General features: G+C 64.6%; 3 protein-coding genes across 7 annotated transcripts; 1 reads left to right on the top strand and 2 right to left on the bottom strand.

The window, feature by feature from the left end:
- Positions 1 to 1,060: 1,060 nt before the first annotated feature.
- Positions 1,061 to 11,403, bottom strand: GJA4 (gap junction protein alpha 4). Of its 3 annotated transcripts, none has more exons than XM_083809759.1 (2): positions 11,329 to 11,403; positions 1,061 to 10,222 (listed from the first exon to the last, which is right to left on the bottom strand). In XM_083809759.1, the coding sequence occupies exon 2, from the start codon at positions 10,199 to 10,201 to the stop codon at positions 9,173 to 9,175; it is 1,029 nt and encodes a 342-aa protein (XP_083665885.1). In that variant the 5' UTR covers positions 10,202 to 10,222; positions 11,329 to 11,403; the 3' UTR covers positions 1,061 to 9,172. The 3 variants fall into 3 exon arrangements, with proteins under 3 accessions (XP_083665885.1, XP_083665886.1, XP_083665884.1); XM_083809760.1 differs by having other exon boundaries at positions 11,321 to 11,391; XM_083809758.1 differs by lacking the exon at positions 11,329 to 11,403 and adding an exon at positions 10,943 to 11,213.
- On the top strand, positions 1,340 to 2,375 carry SMIM12 (small integral membrane protein 12; the record flags this gene model as incomplete). Its single annotated transcript, XM_083809766.1, has 1 exon — positions 1,340 to 2,375. The coding sequence occupies one exon, from the start codon at positions 1,340 to 1,342 to the stop codon at positions 1,619 to 1,621; it is 282 nt and encodes a 93-aa protein (XP_083665892.1). The 3' UTR covers positions 1,622 to 2,375.
- Positions 11,404 to 13,418: 2,015 nt separating the features above from the next.
- Positions 13,419 to 17,049, bottom strand: LOC310885910 (gap junction beta-3 protein-like). Of its 3 annotated transcripts, XM_083809764.1 has the most exons (3): positions 16,911 to 17,048; positions 14,731 to 15,523; positions 13,419 to 14,264 (listed from the first exon to the last, which is right to left on the bottom strand). In XM_083809764.1, exons 2-3 carry the CDS (start codon positions 15,486 to 15,488, stop codon positions 14,249 to 14,251), a joined length of 774 nt encoding a protein of 257 aa, XP_083665890.1. In that variant the 5' UTR covers positions 15,489 to 15,523; positions 16,911 to 17,048; the 3' UTR covers positions 13,419 to 14,248. The 3 variants fall into 3 exon arrangements, with proteins under 3 accessions (XP_083665890.1, XP_083665889.1, XP_083665888.1); XM_083809763.1 differs by having other exon boundaries at positions 13,419 to 15,538; positions 16,911 to 17,049; XM_083809762.1 differs by having other exon boundaries at positions 13,419 to 15,523.
- Between the last annotated feature and the right edge of the window lie 1,307 nt (positions 17,050 to 18,356).

The raw sequence follows: 18,356 nt of genomic DNA on the forward strand, positions 1-18,356 counted from the left end.
TACAGTGACCGTGACACGTGGCTCCGTTTTTATTGTAACAAAACCGCCGGAATTAATAAAGACGACTTTGGTTACTCCGGGGCCAGCGGCCGCCGCCCCACGGGGACGTGGCTGGTGCCCGGCTCGCCTTTCCCTGGTCTGTGTGCCTGTCGTGTCTGTGGGGTGGCTATGGGGGGGTCTGTGGGGTGGGAGAGGGGTCCGTAGGGTGCGAGAGGGGTCCAGGGGGCAGGAGAGGGGTTTGTGGGGTGCGAGAGGGGTCTGTGGGGTGGGAGAGGGGTCCGTGGAATGAAAGAGTGGTCTGTGGGGTGGGAGAGAGGTCTGTAGGGTGCGAGAGGGGTCCATAGGGTGTGAGAAGGGTCTGTGGGGTGTGAGAGGGGTCTGTGGGGTGTTAGAGGGGTTTGTGGGGTGCAAGAGGAGTCTGTGGGGAAGGAGAGGGGTCCATGGAGTGGGATAGGGGTGTGTAGGGTGTGAGAGGGGTCTGTAGGGAAGGAGAGGGGTCCATGGGGCAGGATATGGGTCTGTGAGGTGTGAGAGGGGTCAGTAGGGTGTGAGAGGGGTCTGTGGGGAAGGAGAGCGGTCCATAGAGTGGGAGAGGGGCTTGTGGAGTGTGAGAGGGGTCTGTGGCGGAGGAGTCCACGGGGTGGGAGAAGGGTCCTTGGGGCAGGAGAGGGGTTTGTGGGATGTGAGAGGGGTCTGTGGGGAGGGAGAGGGGTCTGTGGGACAGGAGAGCGATCTGTGCGATGTGAGAGGGGTCTGTGGGGTCGGAGATGGGCTCTGTCTGGGGCAGGAGTGGGTCGTGGGTCCCCCTGTGTTTGGGGGAGCAGCGCAGAGGTGCCCGTGGCTCTCCCCCCGTGGGTCTCCCCCCGTGGGCCTGCCACGGCTACCCCCGGGGCCTCCTCTCCCCACGGCCTCCCCTCGGGCCTCCCCTCCGCGTCCCTCCCCCGGTGCCAGCCCCAGCCCGGCCGCTCCTCCGACGCCGCGGCTCCCTCCGAGGCCGCCGGGGGGCAGCACCGCCCCGCCGGGCCCCGCGCCCCCTCGCCCGGCCGCCGGCAGCGGAAGGGGCGGTGGCGGCGGCGGCTGCGGCCGGGCCCAGGTGAGCACGGGCCGCAGGGGCCGCAGGGGCCCGGTACCGGTTGCCCGACCCCGGGGGACACCGGGTGGGGGGTCCCCGGGGCTCCCGGTTCCCGTTGACCGCGGCCGGGCCCGGCCGGAGCTCGGTGCGGCCTAAACGGGAGGCCCCGGGGGGGTACCACGGGGGCCAGCCCCGGGCTTGGGGGGGGTCTCGGTGGTGAGCTTGGTGCCCGTGCCCGTCGTGCCAGGCGCTGTCCCCTTTGTCGCCATGTGGTCCGTGCTGTGGACGGCCGTGCGCACCCACGCGCCCTACGTCACCTTCCCGGTGGCCTTCGTGGTGGGCGCCGTGGGCTACCACCTCGAGTGGTTCCTCCGCGGCCGCCCCCCGCCGCCCCCCGAGGAGGAGGAGAAGAGCATCTCGGAGCGGCGCGAGGACCGCAAGCTGCAGGAGATCGCGGGCAAGGACCTGACCAAGGTGGTGAGCCTCAAGGAGAAGCTGGAGTTCGCCCCCCGGGCGGTGCTGAACAGGAACCGCCCCGAAAAGAGCTAATGAAGGTGTTCGTCCCGCCGGGGGGGCTCGGTGAGGACGAGGACCCCCAGCTGGATGGGGGCCGCGTCCCTCAGCGTGGTGCTGGGGGGGTTCCTCTGTCACCTGCACGTCTTCAACCAGACCCCCCTGCACCTGGCTGTGCTTGGGCCGCACGCTGCCCCCATTGCTGCACTTCACCCTCCCTGGGCTCCCCGGAGGGCTCGGGGTTTGCCCACCCCGTGGATGTGTTACAGACGGCAGCCAGACCCCATCCCACATAACGTACGGGGATGGGGAGGATGCTTTGGAGATGTGGAAGTTGGCAGCCCTCAGCCTGTCCTGGCCCCTGATACATAAAACCCTCCTGGCCTGGTTCCACCCACATCGCTTTAGGTTCGGTTTCTTCGTGGGCATGAAAACAGAAGGGATTTGCTCTCCGAAGTGTGCTTGGACCTGAGTGACGTGGGGTTGGGGGCTGACTGCGGGGGCGAGGAGGGCCTGCCATCCTGCCTCCAGCTCTCCGTGCTCTTTGTGAACTCAGACTGGCTTGCTAGAGACCGCAGCACCGCAGCACCGAACTGTCACCACGAGCCTGAGCATCGAAAGAAATCTGGGAGCTCTTCTCTGCGTCGTCCCAGGGCTTTGCAGCAGGAAAGGGGGACAGGGGAGGTGGGTGTCCTGGCACTGCATCCAATGTGAAGCTCAGATGTATAGAGAACGAGGAGCTCCCTTGCTCTGTACAGGAACAGCCAGATTAAACTTCTGTGAGTCCTGGGCCTCTGTGTCTTCTTCTGCATCGCCACCTGGCCAAAACCCTGCCTCAGATCCTGGTGTTTTCAGGAAGCCCCCCTTCTACAAAGAGTGGTGTCCTGGCTGTAGCTGGGCTGCGCCTGGCACAGCCAGGAAGGGGTGGTGGTCAGGAAGGAGCTGGAGCACCAAAATACCAGCCCACGCCGCTGCTGTGCCTTCCTCCTGGCTCCCCCGGTCACGTCACTGCTTCCCCTCAGCCTCCTTATCTAGACCAGAAGGGTGGTGGCAGCGCTGGGTGGGGGCCCGAGGGACAAGGGGGAGGAACGTGCTGTGCTGGGGAGCGAGCACTGGGGACCTGCAGCCAGCACGGGGCTGGTGGTGTCCCCTCGAGCCTCGGCAGCGTTCCCAGCACGGTGGCACCAAGCCCCCAGCCTGCCCCTCCGTGCTGCTGCTGTGCTCTGCCTGCAGCGTGCCGGGCCCTCGCTGGGGTTATCGCTCCCTCCCGGCTTTGTTTTTCCCTCGTCCCGCAGCGAGGCCTTGCTTGCTGCCCCAGCCTGGCCTTCCCCTCCCGAGGCCGATAAATCTGTTGTGTCTCGCGCAAAGCCCTGATGTCAGCAGCCAGTTCAGCATTTTGCCGTGCTCCGGCCTGCCCCGCTGACAGCTTTACTGCCTGCGCTCCCCGGCTGTTTACCTCCGGACCCGCTCTCCTCGGGGCTGGCTCTCTGCCCTCTGGCCGAGCTCGCCGCCAGGAACTCACGGCCAGAGCTGTTTGCAAGGGAGCTGAGGCAGGCAGAGCCGGGAGGAGCTGGGTGTCTGCTGCCTGTTCGACAAGTGTTCAGTGCAGGAGGAATCGGGGCAATGAAAGGGCTGACCCATGCCCTGCTGCCACCCCAGCGGCCCCTACACTTGGCCTCTGCCTTTCCCAGCCCGGCTGGGGTGATGCTGGTCCCTGCTGTGCTCAGGGGTGGGAACGGTCCCCTCGCCCCCCCCCAGCTGGGACCAGCCGGACCCAGCTCGGAAACTTCTTCCGAAATCCCTTTGTTCACCCCGCGACAGCGCGGCTCCCTTGGCTGTTTATAGCCGATTGATCTGCCCGTTCTCAGGCTCGGCTCCGCAGGGCACAATCGAGCTTTGTTGGGGCCTCGCTGGCCCGTTTCCTTTCCCGAGCCCACTCGGCTCGCTGAAACAATGCTGGGGAAGGACGGGGCCCCCCCGACAGCAGCTCTGCAGGTACCGAGGCTGGGCAGCCCCGGCCTCTGCTGCTCCCTGCGCCCACCGTGCTGCCTTGCCAGTGCTTCCACGTTTCCAGCTGCTTTCTGCAGCGGGGACGAGGCACAGCCTCCCCTTAGGTGCTGGGGCTTCCCTGAGAGCAGCCACAGTTTGGGAAGGTGCCCCAGCTCTCCTAAATTCTCGGTACCGCACACCCACCCTTCCTCCCATTGAATCCCAACAATGTGCTGCCCGGGAAGCGCTCGCTGGACAAGAATAGGAGCCGGCGAGCACCGAGGGACGGGGCAGGCAGACACAGGGGCTCTCTAGGAGCGAGCGGAAGCGTTGTTGAATAAACCATTATGGCAAAAGTTGGCTACGGGAGCTCATGCACAGCCGCTCACGTGCAAGGCGCTGCTGTGGACCAGCGCGGAGGCTGGAGCTTTGCAGGAGGATGCTCTCCTGTCATCAGACCAGGAGTCTGAATTCGAGGAGCTGTGTGGCAGCAGGCTGGCTGCACCTCGCAGCGTGCTGCAGAGCAGGGAGGAAAGCCAGCAGCTGCCAAAATGCCACCGTGCCTGGGACGCAGCCCTGGTGGTGCGGCTGGGTCTGTGCACAGCACCACGCAGCCAGCGCTCGACTCCTGAGACAAAATTGCACGGACATCACAGCCCTTCTTCCCCAGCAAGGTGTCCCCCCCCCCCCAAGGCTTAGCACTCGGTGTCAGCCAGTGTCCCCACGTGCTGCAGGGCAGGGGCTGGTGCCCGGCTCAAAGGGCAGGAACGGCACTGGGGCCACCGGCTGTTTCAGGGCTCTCTGTCCCTGCCTCGTCCGCGTTTTTCCTCCCCACCAGCTCCGAGAGCAGCTGAGCCTCTGCCCTGGCCAGGGCTGTGTTTGCTCCCCGGGGGTCCATCACCAGCAGCGCGCAAGGAGCAGGTTGTGTTTTCCGGAGGCAGGATGCAGACGGGGAGCCAGGCAGCTCTCCTGCCCTCCGCACGCTGCTCGCCAGCCCACCAGCTGCTGTGTGTGCAGGCAGGGGGGGGAGAACGGGGACCCCAGAGCCCCCCCCCCAGCTGCTCGGCACGGCTCGGCACACCTGGGCAGCCGCAGCGGATGTCCGCTTAGATCAGCGCGGGGATGCGCCAGCTGCACGGGGCTGGGGATGTTGTGACCGTGCGGTGGCACGGGGGCTGCTCAGCACCTCGCTCCCCGTCCAGCAAGGCCCTGAGTGAGCGATGTGGCTTTGTGGGACGAGACTGGACAAGAGGGGGCCTGCGGGGACTCCCACTGCTGTGTCCTGTCCTGGAGCAGCACCGTCACCCCACGGCACCCGGGACGTGCCGGCAGCCCCGAGACGCAGAGGTGTGCTCACCCAAGGGACATTGGCTAGCAAACGGCTTGTCCCTCCCTGGCGTGTCCCCGCAGCCCCTGGGGACCGCTGCTCTCTGTCCCAGTAAGCCCAGGCTGTGTTCCCAGGCTCTGTTTTTGTCCTTTCCCAGCATCCCAGCCTCGCTGCAGGGCCCACGGTCCCACAAATCGCTGCTGCCGGCTCCTTTCCTGCAGCCAGCAAAAGCTCTGAAGTGCTTTTAGAGAGGCACAGCTCTGGTTTAAATCAAGCTGCCTCCCCAAAGCCCTGGCCTGGTGCAGCTCTGGTGGACACGTCCCGCTCGGTGTCACCTCTTTGTGTGGCCACAGCTCGGGGCTGGATCCCAGACCCCATCCCGGGGTGGGCACGGGTTGCGGGTGCTGCTGGCCGTGCTGGTGCTGCTGCCTGCTCACACAGAGGTGGCCAGAGGGAACGGACAATGTCAGGATGCCTGAACTCGCTGGGGCTGTCGAATGCGTTTCCTCTCGCCCGCGGTTCTCACACGGGGCGAGGGGGCCGCATTGTCTGCCGTGCCCATGCCTGGAGGGCTAAATATAGCCCTGCGCCGGGGGAAGGAAGGGAGTGGGTCTGGGGGCTGCTTTGCTTTCATTGCGCATTGTTGGTGGCGGGGCCGACAAGGGCAGGATTGTGCCCTGCTTTGGTGCTGCCTCCGTGGTGGGTGCTGGGGCTCCGGGGTGCTTCAGGAGGGTGCTGCTGGCTGGGGGGGGCTGCAGGCAGAGCCGAGCCCCCCACTGAGCACCCAGGGGCCCGACTGCTCCTGCCCTGGCCATCTCCGGGTCCCCATGGGCCGGGGGGGCCGTGCTGTGGCCCCAGTTGGCATCACCTTGCCCAGCCTCTGCCCTTCCTCCCTTCCCAGCTGCAATTTTGCTCCCGCCGCCGCCGCTCTTCCTGTGAGCAAGTCGGATTTAGAAGCTTGCTCTTTTCTCTATGCTGGGAAAGCTTAAAAATAAACTCCTTGGTGCTCAGCCAGCTCCTCAGGCAGATCCTTGCAGCGGGACGTGCTGCGGCAGCCCTCGCACTGCTCCTCTCCCCGGTCTGGGGCTGGGCTGTGCAGGGGAACCCAGCCTGGCCCCAAGCAGAGGGCAGGACGCTCCCTGCAAACCCGTGGTCCTGGGGCTGTCGCAGGTACAGTGCTTTTGGGGGCTGGGGCTGGCATTGGAGCAATGGCCCCAGCGGGAACTGGGGTCCTGGGAAGTGCACAGCCTCTCCAGGGCTGGAAAGCTGCCCCCAAATTCTTCCTGGATTAGGAGGTGCTCTGAGTGGCCACCCAAAAACTGCCAGCATGGCACTGGGGGTGCATGGCTACGTGCCCAAGGGACACCCACGTCTGTGCATCCCGAGCTTCAGGTTGCTGGAGGTCAGTTCAGGTGCACGTCCCGCTGACAGCCCCCTCTCCCCCTCTCTGCTGCCCTTGAACACATCCCATCGCTCTCTGGGCACTCGCTTTTCTTCTAGTGCGTGCAGAAACAGCCCCACGCTGCTACCTGCACCCATGGAGCAAAGCGTGCACGTTGGGCACGGCGCGGGGAGGTCTCCCTCTGGGTTAGTTTTTGGGGGCTGCACCTCTGAAAATCCCTTCAGCCTCGGATTGGGATAAACCCCCCCAGGCTCCTAGGTGGGGGTACAAGAGCAGCTTGGTGAAAGCAGCGCCTGTCCTGGCGGCAGCAGCCCCGGGGGGGGGGGTGGTGGGTGCGAGCATCCTAAAAAAGCGGCCACGCCACGGGTGCCCATGGGGAGCTGCTCACCCGCTGCCCCCCGCCTGCCCTTGCCCCTGCAGGACTCAGCACCATGGCACAGGGCCGGGCTTTGGGCCAGTGAGTGCAGTTCCCAGAAAGGGACCGGAGGAGCCTGTTTACTCAGGAGGCAGCGCGGAGGTGTGAGAAAGGCCGCGCGCGTCCGTCCCGCCGCTATCTGTCCGCGGGCTCTGCGAAAGGGCTTCTCCGGGCCAGCCAGCACTCTTATCAGCTCCAAACTTTTATTTGCCTTAGGGCCGCCTGCCCACCTTCGGGGGGGGGGTCTCGTGCCCACCCCGGCCCCGCGGCCGCCCCGGCCCCATGGTGCAGGTGAGCCCTGGCTGTTGTTGTTGGCGTGCGCCGAGGGCAGGTCCCGGCGGCGCGGGGTCACTGCGGCTGCCCCCGTCCCAACACGGGAACAATAGCAGCGTGCGGGGCCGTGTTGTTGCAGCCCCCGTGGTCGGGCACGCATGACCCTGCTGGCTGCTGCCTCTAGACAAGGGGGCTCGCGGCCGTCTTGTTTTCCACCTTGCAGGGTTGTTTGGAAAAGCGTGATGCGCTCCCGGTGCCAACAAAAATATCAGCCCGGGACAGGCGAGGGGAGAAAACAGCGGCTGCCCGGCGGGTAAACAGGCTGCGGGGCCGCAGCACGGCTGCGCCGTTACCTTTCACACTGGCATTTCCTCCCGGCTGAGCGTGGGGAGCTGCGGGGTTTCGTGGCTCTGCTGATGCCTGGTGGGAGCCAGCCCAGGTCCAGTCCTGGGGGTCTCCACGTGGGAAGGTCCCCGTGGAGGGGTCTGCCCTGGTGTCGTGGTGGAGGGTGCAGGGAGCAGTGTGCCCGGGGTTTTGGCACCCTCCAGGGATGTGCCCCCATCCCAGTGTGGGGTGGGAAGCCAGGGAGAGGCTTGGGCACAGCCCCAGCTGGGCGCAGCGCAGCAGGGTGCCTCCCTCTCCGCTTCCTCTGGTGGCCGATGGCAGCGATATCGCCCCGTATCACCCATATTTCATTTTCTCCAGGGTATTTTTAGTCTGTCCCACCCTCTCTGAAGAGGCCCTCAGCAGAAAGCAGGCTCTGCCCTGGGCTCACTTGGCCAGGGAAACTAAACACAGCCCCAGCGCGCGTTGCGTGCCTTTATCTGCAGCTCATTTCCACCTATTATTCAGCAGCAAGCAGCTCCGCAGCCTCAGTGAGGTTTATCTGCAGCAGAGCTGGGGCAGGGGGGCGAGAGGCCCTTGCTATGGGGCCGAGCTCTGCATTGGGCCACCCAAAAACCTTCTGCTTCACCCAGAACCTGCACTGCAACGCCCCATGATAAACCACGAAGAGGCTCAGGGGGAGAGGGTACTATAGCAGGGAGGTTTTGGCTTTTGGCGATGAGCAATAACCAGAGCTCACCTGGCACATCCTCGCCCCCACCCCATCCTCCTGGGGATGTCAGCATCCCTGCCCCAGCCACAAAGCACAGGCACAGCACTCTCCACGTTTTCATTCATCCAACTTTATTCAGCAAGACGCAACACTCCAAGCCGGGCAGGGGGGGGAAAGGAAGGAGAACAGAGGAGCGATGCCCTTATCCTGTGCTCACACCCTGGTCCTGAGCACCAGGAGGGGCAGGAGCCTGCAGCACCTGCTCGTGTCACAGCTTTGCTGGGCTGGGAGAGCCGGGACAAGCGCTCACGTGGTAGCGGTCAGCCCCTCTGCCCCCGCCAGCCCACAGCAGGAGATAACTAGTGCAAAGTAATTAAAACAGGAACCCCCCCAAACCAGAGACTGCCAGGCTAATTATTCCTCCCCCAGGAACACCGGGCTGCACACAACTCCCCGGCACAGCTGCACCCGTAAGGCAGAAAGCTCCGTGCTGGGGCCAGCGGGTTAAAAATAACTTAGAGACATCATGTGGGAAAGGGTCTGGGGACAGGACACAGGGGGGTTCACGCTCCCGGAGTGCTCAGGGTGACAACATGGAGCTGCACGGGGTTAATCCCACCAAGGTCCATGGGGATGGGGGCAGCTCCTGCAGCAAAACCCCCCCACGAGGTGCTGGCAGCTCTGGATTTCTGCCAGGGGTCACAGGAAGAGGAGACGGCTGATGGCCAGCACGAGCGGCTTCCCACAGCTGTGCGCTCACTCCCGCACTGGCAGGGGGTCCGTCAAGTCCCGTGGGGCAGTTTGGGGGCAGGAGACCCCCAGGCACAGCCCTGGGGACAGTCCGTGGCCCCCATCCCATCCCCAGGGATTTGCTCCCTTTCCCACGGCAGGAGCCAGCCCTCCACCCGGGACACGCCGTCCCAGCACAGCCCGAAGTTTCCGCGTGGTTTCCTTCCTCGCAGCGTACATGGGGAAAACAGAGAGCCGAGGCTCTGCTCAGGGGCCGGGGAGCACCCAGCCGAGTTCGTGAGCATCGGGTCCCAAAGGTGGGCAGCCACATCCTCCGCAGCAGGGCTCAGCTGGGGACCAGGGGTAGTCCCCAACCCGCCAGGGCCAGCCCGGCACTAAACGTACTGCTTTTTGGAGGCTGAGCTCCCAGGCCGGCTGCACAGCTTCTCCTCCAGGGCTGGGGCTTCGGGAGCCTTGGGGGCGTAGGGGTCCGAGAGGGGCCTGGGGCTGCTGAGCGCCAGGTTCTCCTCGTTGTGGAAGTTGGCCCAGTTCTGCTCGCTGGAGAGCTTGTTGTAGGCCTGGAAGGGCGGCGTGTGGCTGCTGGCCATGGGCAGGAACGGGTAGTGCTTGGCTGGGTACGGACCCGACGCCAGGTCGTCAGCAAAGGTGTCCCGGCTGGGGCCAGCCGGCACCGACACCTTCTTGATGGTGCTGAAGAGGTGCTTGCAGCACAGGTGGAAGAGCTCCAGGAGGTTCAGGACCAAGGAGATCAGGCCCATCACCAGCATGAAGATGATGAAGATGCTCTTCTCGGTGGGGCGGGAGATGAAGCAGTCGACCTGGTGCGGGCAGGGGTCCCTCTTGCACACGTAGCGGGGCACCATGGAGAAGCCGTAGAGGTACCACTGCCCGACAAGGAAGCCAGCCTCAAAAATGCTCTTGCAGATGACGCTGACGATGTACGTCCACATCAGCGCCCCTTGGATCTTGAGCCGCCCGTCCTCCGTCACATAGATCTTGGACATCTTCTTCTCCACGGCTGCCAGGGCCTGCTCGATCTTCGGGTCCTTGCTGTGGATAGCCCGCAGCTCGCTCTCCTGCTGCTTCAGCTTCTCCTCCTTCCGGGACAGATAGACGACGTGGCCGAGGTAGATGAGGGTTGGGGTGCTGACGAAGAGGAACTGGAGCACCCAGTAGCGGATGTGGGAGATGGGGAAGGCTTTGTCGTAGCAGACGTTGGTGCAGCCGGGCTGCTTGGTGTTACACACGAAATCCGACTGCTCGTCCCCCCACACGGACTCACCGGCCAAGCCCAGGATGAGGATGCGGAAGATGAAGAGCACGGTGAGCCAGATCTTCCCGATCACCGTTGAGTGCTCCTGGACTTGGTCCAGCAGTTTCTCCAGGAACCCCCAGTCGCCCATCTTCTAGGGAGCCTCGTGCTTCTGGTAGAAGAAGAGACAGAAGGGGAAAAAGTTAAAAACCTCCTTTTTCACCCTGGGGAGCTCAGGGCAGCTGGGGCTGCACAAACCCGAGGCTTTCTCAGGACACGGCCACTCCGCAGTGCCCTGGCCAGCCCACCGCAGAGCATCCCATGGGGCACACCACAGGGAGGGAGCCCAGCAGGATTTCTTTGCTGAATTTCTTTTGCAGTAGGCAGCACTGGCCGATGAGACACCTCCACGGGGCTGCACCAGCCTCGGTGTCCCTAATTTCACCTCCCCCTGCTGTACAAGGGAGCAGCAAAGCTGTGCCCATGGCAAGAGCCTGCCCAGCTCCCAGGGGTGCCCAGGAAGGAGCCACCCCACTGCCCAGCACGGAAATACGGGGCTGGGGCAGAAGAGACCCCGTAGAAGTTCACCATTCATCAGCAGCACCCAGCCCACAGCACCCACAGCTCGGGGCTGCCCTGGCAGAGGTCTCGCTGGCCAGGGGCTGCCCAAATCCCCCTGCCCTACAGCCTTCCACTAAAAAGCAGCAAGCAGCACAGCCACAGGGACAGGAACACGAACCCCTCGGGTACAGCAGCCACCCCACCACCCGGGGGGCTGCCCCCCAGACCAAGGGGACAGCCTTCAGCCAGCTCCCTTGCTGGGGGGCGATAGCACCCCAGCCCCAGATCGCTCCCCCATACCCACCAGCCCGACCAGCCCAAAGCCACTCACCGTGCACGGACCCAGACCTGCTCTGGGACCCCCCCAGTTGTCCCAGTGTCACCCCCTGCCACCAGCCAGCCCGCCCTGCATCGCCCCACAGGAACCCAGCCCTGCAGCCCAGCTGGGAGAGAGGAAGATGCCCCGGTGCTGGCTCCTAATTAACCCCTGCCAATTAAGCACCCAGAGGCGCCAGCTGGGCAGTTAAAGGGACATCCCACCGGGTGGCACGGGGACGCGAAGCAGAAAGGGGGCTGCAAGCAGAGAAGGGGTGACCCCAAAGCAGGGAGCGGGTGGCAAGGGAGGGGTGCCCCCAAGGGGGGTGCAGTTCCCGGGGGGGGACCGGGGGCTCGGGGGGGCCGCTCACCCACGCACCCCCCAGGCACCCACCCGCTCACCCTCGCAGCTCCGCGCTCGTCCCGCCTGTCCCGGGACCGGGCGGCTGTGGCCGTGTAGGGCCGGGGGGGGCCGGGGGGAGCCGGAGGAGGAGCGCGGGCAGGAAACCGGGGGCCGGGGCTTAGCGCAGCGCCGCAGGTGTGGGCAGCGGGGCCGGGACGGGGGAGCAGGAGGGGGGGGACGGCCAGCACCTCCCGGGGGGGCTGCCGGGGGGAGAGAGGTTGGGGGGGGGGACCGAAAACCCCCCCGTGGTCGTGGGGAGACAAAACCTGAGCGGGGCAAAGCGGGGGTCCGGTTGCTCCAGCGGGGGCAGGGGGAGAGGTGGGCGGTGGGATCGGCCGTGCCCGGGTGTCCCCAGCCCCGTTGTGCCCCCAAAATCCTGAGGGGGGAGCGGGGGGGGGGGCGAGTTCCCTGTGCTCGGCTGGGGTCTGAGCATCCCCCCCGGGGGCAGCACCGGGAGGCGGCGCAGGGCGCAGGGCTCGGGGCCGTGGGACCCCTGGGGATGCTCCAGCCCGGGGGGTGTCCGGGGGGGGCCGTGTCCGAGGGATTTCGCTCCGTGGGGCAGCGGGGCCGTGCTCTGCGTGGGCACTGGGTGGTGCTGGAGCCACGCCGCAGCTCCAGCCCCGAGGCTCAGCCAGCTCCTGCCCGGTGCTGAGCAAACTCGGGGGGGCTGCGCCCCGCCGTCGGGTTTTAGGCAAAGGTTGGGCTCGATGGAGGCTTTGGGACAGGGCGTGCAGGGGGCAGATTGGGGCTGGAGCCACGGGACGTGGTGGCACCGGCGTGGGGATGGGGACAGCGGGTGGCCGGGGAGCCCCTGGGGTGGCAGCGGGGACTTTGTTCCCAGCAAGGGGACCTGAGCGGGGCTGGCAGAGAGCCTCTGCTTCGGGAAAGCAGTGAGTGGAAGCTGGTATTTTATGTGCTGATTGAAGTCCTGCTGGTCAGGGGGACTCCATTCGTGCCCCCACAGCAGCGGCGATGGGCTGGCGCGGTCACCGCAGGCTTTACGGGGCCGGCTGCGGGTGGCAGGATTTGGGCTTGGGCAATGTCAGCAGAAACTAGGCCAGGGAGCTGCTGCCCGTCCTGCAGCGAGACGTGGCATTTCCTCCTGCAGACAGGTCTGAGCAGAGGGTGGTGGAGCCGGAACAGCATCGTTATGTTTAATAGAACATAATTGCCGTGCCTCGGGTAACACCCACCTGCTGCCCCGTGCCGAGGCACCGGGGTGCTTTGAGGCCCAGTGCCGCCTCCCAGCCAGCCCGCCAGGTTCACCGCTAACCCCTTCCCACCGCCCCTGCCGTGACGTGTCCCTGCTTGGCGCCTGTCCTTGGGGACACTCCGCACCCTGCCAGCCCCCAGTGGGAGGAAATGATCACCTCTGGTTGCTTCAGAACCACAAAGGAAATGGAGCTGCCCCCACCTCTGGGTGCACGGGCTCCCACGTTGCTTTACCCACCGGCAGGACCGTGCCCAGCACGTGCTTCACCCACACCAGCCACAGGGAGGACACCCCAAAACAGACCCCACACTGGTTCCAGAGGTGCTTCCCAGTCAGACACCCCACGACGTGCATCATCCCCAGGCATCCTTGCTCTGGTGTGGGGTGCCCCATGGCACCACGATGCCACAAGTGGCACGGCGCCGAGCAGCCTGTGCTAGGAGCACTTGCCCCATGTCCCAGCACAGAGACACGTCCCCCTGCCAGCAGCACGAGCCCCAGCCATGGTGGCACACGCTGCAAGACGTTTGTGGAGCTGGGGCTGAGAAACACCAACAGCCCCTCCACACAGAGCTGCTTAAGGAGAGATTAAGTGAAAATCATTTCTATTTGTTTTAATATTTATCGAGGTTTAGTAAATAATTGATGCTGATCCCTCCTTGATTTCCTTGGGGGGCCGGCATGCAGTTCTGGTGAATTTGAGTGTAACGACGTGTGACAAGAGGAGCTGGGGGAGCAGGCGGCCGCCAGGCAGCGGCCCAGGGCTCGACCTGCCAGCCCTGGCCACAGGCTCCTGGGGAACCTCTGCAAATGCATTTCTTCAGCCCTCACCTCTCCCCCCCCTGCAACCTCCAGCACGCAGAGCAGATCCCAATGTCCACAAACAGCGTAACGTTTATTGGCCCCTTGGATTCACAGCTAATGCTGTGAGTGACACATCTATCGAGCCGAGGGGTGGGTACAAAGGCACCGAGGGAAGCAGCAGAGCCAGAAAAGCCACTTGGGCAGGACGTCAGCAAGGTGCTTGCATGAGCGGAGAGAGGGAAGCTGCTCCTGCCCCGGTACTGGCAAATGGGGACGAACAATCAGTTGGCAGCAGCCCGGAGCCCTGCCCGTCGGGGATTTCTTCGGGTGCGCCGAGAGCTCACACCAAGGCTCGCACCTTCACGCTGGCAGCACGAAGGAGGCGGCGATGCAGGCTCTGGCTGTGGAGCTGCGCCCAGGACTTTCTTTGTTTCTTGGTACAAAAAAAAAAAAGGAGGATGGATGGAACAGCACTTGGGTCTGTGTGTATGCGAGGCACAGCAAGCCAGGACTGTCACCACGGGAGGACCCAAGAGAAGCTCTTGGACATCGGAGCCCCCGGCTCTTCTCCCCTGCTGGCCCCAGTCCCCTGTGTCCTCCCAGTGCAAAGGCTTCGTCCCCACTGGGGACAGCTTGGGGGCTGCTTTTTGGAGCTCGTGGCCCGTGTCCATGTGTCGGCGTGGTGTCCAAGCCCTGCAGCACCGCCGTGTACAGCCAGCAGAGCTCAGAAGCTGCCCTCGCCTTACCTGCACCTTCTTGGGCACCCCATGCTCCACTCCTGGGGAACCTTCTTGGGGGTCAGTCATTTCTCATAAAGGGTCAAATCTCCAGGGTTTGGGAAATGTGTAGGCTTGAAAAACTCATGGTCCAAGGGGAAGGCGAGCTGGGTGGGGCAGGGGAGATCACAGCTCCTCTCCTCTGTGGAAAGAACAGACACTCTCAGGCGTGCCCGCGGGCAGCAGGCACCCTGCCACCACCACGCGTGCCCTCGCTGCTGGGGCACCCCATGAACGTGCCCATGGTCATGAGTCCTGGTGGTGTCCATCCTGTCCGGTGGGGGACAGGGACCCCCTCATCCACTGCCCGTGTCACTGCGTGTCCCAGCTCAGCCTGCACCCATCTGAGTACCTGCCCTGTGCCCCTGGCGGCCTCACGCCAGTCCTGTTCCCATGGGGCCACCAAGCACGAGAGTTCCTATTGATGTGTCACCCTCCCCTATAGAGCCACCAAACTGAAAAGTCTGGTGGTGGCATTGCTGGTGGCCGCCCGCAGGGCCCATCATCCCCGGCTCACGTCAGGACGCTTCTCCCTCCCTCTTCCCCTTCCACGACCCCCTCAGATCGAAGTCAGGTTGGGAGCTGAGGCCCGCAGGGCTGCCACACACCTATTCTGGGACTTGTTTTCCTTCTCCTCCATCTTGAGGTGGCACTGGCAGGTGGAGGCCTTGCTGTAGCTGACGGAGCGCTTGGTGGCCTTCTTCCACTTGCGCACCCTCTGCACAACCCGCTTGAAGATGAGGTAGAAGATCTCACAGACGGTGAGGACAATGCAGATGGAGGAGGCCCCGACCATGAAATAGGTGAAGACCCTTTTCTCTGTAGGCCGAGCGATGTAGCAGTCCACAGTGTTGGGGCAGGGCAGCAGATTGGAGCACTTGACCAGCCGTGGCAGGTCAAAGCTGTCCCACATCTTGTGGAGGAGGTAGAGGAAGAGGATCTCTATGACAAGCTTGAAGAAGAGGCTGAGCAGGTAGGTCCACCACAGCCCGCCATGCTTCTTGCCCGTGTTGCTGTAAAGCTTGGGGCAGTTCTCCCCATTCTTCTCCCGATTCTTCTTCTCCCGGTCCTCTCGGTAGGCCACGTGCATGATGACCAGCAGAGAAGGACAAGTGACGAAGATGAGCTGCAGGGCCCACAGGCGGATGTGGGAGATGGGGAAGAAGTGGTCGTAGCAGACGTTGGTGCAGCCCGGCTGCCGCGTGTTGCAGTCAAAGTCCTTCTGCTCATCCCCCCAGACGCGCTCGGCCGCCACCACGTAGACCAGCACGCGGAAGACAAAGACCACGGAGAGCCAGATGCGGCCGAAGGCCGTGGAGTACTTGTTGACCCCGCTGAGCAGCGCCTGCAGCGTTTTCCAATCCATGGGGACCGGCGCTGGCGGCGGCCAGAGTCAGGAACCTGGGGAAAGAGCAGCTGGAGGACACAGCAGTGGGGCAGCTCCTCTGCTGTGCTGCAGCAGGGCCCGGACCCTCGTAACCCCACTGACCTCCCAAATTCTCCCCCATCCATTACTGGGGACGGGGCACGACCCCACTCATGTATGCAGAGCCTGGGCTGATGGGGACGTGTCCGACCCTGCGCTCCCACGGTGACGCTCAGATGTGACTCAACCTCTCTGCACTTCCCTCTGATAGAGGCTTTGCCGTAAGAGATGCTCAGCCTGGCAAAGTCCCTGCCACCCGCTGTCCCCGATTACGTATGTTGGTATAAATTGGCAACAAAATTCCCCGGAATGGGCCAGGATAAATAAGGAGAGGCCGTGCCCTGGGAGGATGACGGGGCTGTGCATGGTGCTGGGTGTTTCAGCAGAGTAAAGCCTTAAGTAGAAAGCAGCCCCGTGAGCTGGCAGGCCCCTCAGGATGGGGGCAGGAGGGGACCCTGCATTTCCATCCCCCAACCACGTCCTCCTTCGCTGCCCAAAGGGGCAAGTGCTGAAGGCCACCAGCACCAGCCCTGCGGAGCCTTGCCAGCCCCTGTCCTGGCTGCGGGACACCCAGACACCGACTGACGTGTGATCACTCAGGGCACGTCGCTGCATGTGCCTGAGACACATCAGAGCCCTGGTATGAAGGAGGGGAGGCTTCGGGGAGCCCCACGGGTGCCGTTAGTCACTTAACGGGGGAAGCTCCCTGGCAGGAGCGGGGCTGAGCTGGCAGGGCTCCCCATGGGACACAGCAGGGAGGCACAGCTCTTTCCATGGGATGTCAGACTCTGACTCTGCTGGTCTCAGCCCCACTCAGGCCAGTTTCCACCTGGGGGAACTGGGCTAAACGGCTGTGGCACCCTGCTAAAGCTGAGAGCCCCAAGGGGAAGCAGCTGCAGCAGAGCTGGGGACGGCAGGACACGCGAGTTTTCTCTCTCGTAGGCGATGTGCAAGGGAAGCCAAGCCTGGGTGGGAGCAAAGCTGCTGAAAGTGAGAGCCTACATACGTCAGCCCGGCTGTCACCCCGGCTGTCACCCTGCTCCTGGGACAGGCAGGGTCCTGATGGCTCTGCCCGCAGCCCTGAGGCCCTGTGCTGGCTGAAATGGCTCTGCGGCAGAGCCTGGGGCTGCCCCGGGTCCCCTGCCAGCCCTGCTGGGGGTCAGCCCCACTGCTGCGAGCCATGGCAGCCCCCCAAGGATTGGCAACAGCCGGTGCCTGCGTGGCTGGCACAGGGGTGAGCCCAGCCCAGCAGGAGATATGGTTCCAGTGGAGACCCTTCCCAGTATCACCAGCCCAACATTTCCACACTCCACACCCCAAAGAAGCGCTGCCCTTGCCAACCCAGCACCCTCCAAGACATACCTGCAAGAGAATCCGGCTCCTTCCCCGCTTACAGGGGGCTGGGGGTGGGGAAGTGCCCAGCTCGGGGCATGGCTGGTGGCGCGATCACAGCCGGGTGCTCGGGGTCCGCTCGCTGCTCTCTTACATCTGGGCAGGGCTGTGCAGTATAGCACGGTGTCCCGGGGCTGTGGGGAAGGATCAGAGCCTCAAGCGCTGCCCAGAGCCCGTGGGGCTGCTGAGAGCCCAGCCCTGAGGGTGTGCGTGGCCAGCCTGTGCTGCTGGTGCTGGGACGCCCCAAGGAGCACGGCCTCGGGTACACGGTGCTGTGCTGGGGGTCCTGCACCAGGGCAGTGCTTCTGCTCGTCCCTGCGTGCCTCTGCACCACGTCTGAGCCCCGCAGAGCCTCCACCCCCAGCAGCACACACCGGGGTGGGGGCAAGCCCAGCACTCCCTCCCGGCCCTTCCTCCACATCAGCTGTAGGATCAGGAGCAGGGAGCCACCACTCTCCCCTCCGCACCCAAAAGCTGCCGAGCGAAGGCTGGAGCCTGTCACCCCTGCACACCCCGCAAGGACCAGAGCCCTCTCACCAGCCCCCCAGATGGCCATCTGCAAATTCCCCAAATTCCTGGGGCTCCATGGGTGACACTACCCAGCACCCACCCACCCACCCAGCATCCACCTACCCGGCACCAACCCATCCAGCACCCACCTGCCCAGCTCAGCCCGGTGCCAGCTCCAGCCATGGGTCCGCAGCGGGGCAGGAGGGAGAGGGCCGGGAGCTGAGCCCCGCGGGGCGTGGTGCTGAGCGTTGTGCAAGCCCCACGGCCCGGCCGGTGCTGGCTGGGGGCCAGGCGGAGCAGAGGCTGCTCTCCAGGTGTGCTGGGCTCTGCCCCCAGTGCCGGTTTGCCTCCCCCAGAGCCCAGCTCCCTCAGCAGCACCCAGCGCCGCCGCGTGCCAGCCCGCTGCGTCACCGCCGGGTGCTGCCCCGCGTGGGTGCAGGGCGTTGGGCCCGAAAGTGCCTGGCTTCTGCCCGGGGTGTGAATGCAACAGAGAGGGGCTCTGCATCTTTTGGTCCCCGGAGTAGGCGGCAGGATGGAGAAGCAGAGATGGGGTGGCCTTTGCTGCTCCTTAGGGTGCCGTGCCCCCTGCATCGCCTCCCTGGGTGCATGCGCTCGGCTGCGGGTGCACCACCATGCACAGCCCCGTGGGGCAGGGTCCCCAGCACCACCTGTGGGGTCTTGGCATCGCTCGAAGTCCCCAGCTTCAGCCACTGCAGCACCACATCCCCAGCTACGGCTGTAACACACCTCCCACCTGCACCCCCTTAGCACTGATGGGTTCATGTCCCCCCAAAACCTCCGCCCCAGCCATGGTAGAGGTACCTGCCCTGCGGGTACGTGGCCAGAGGGAGCAGGACTTCCTTTTGGAGTGGGGAAACCCTTTCCTGGTTGCGTGTTCTGCAGCCT

This window comes from Anser anser, assembly GCF_964211835.1.
Source record: "Anser anser genome assembly, chromosome: 24".
Classification (NCBI taxonomy): domain Eukaryota; kingdom Metazoa; phylum Chordata; class Aves; order Anseriformes; family Anatidae; genus Anser; species Anser anser.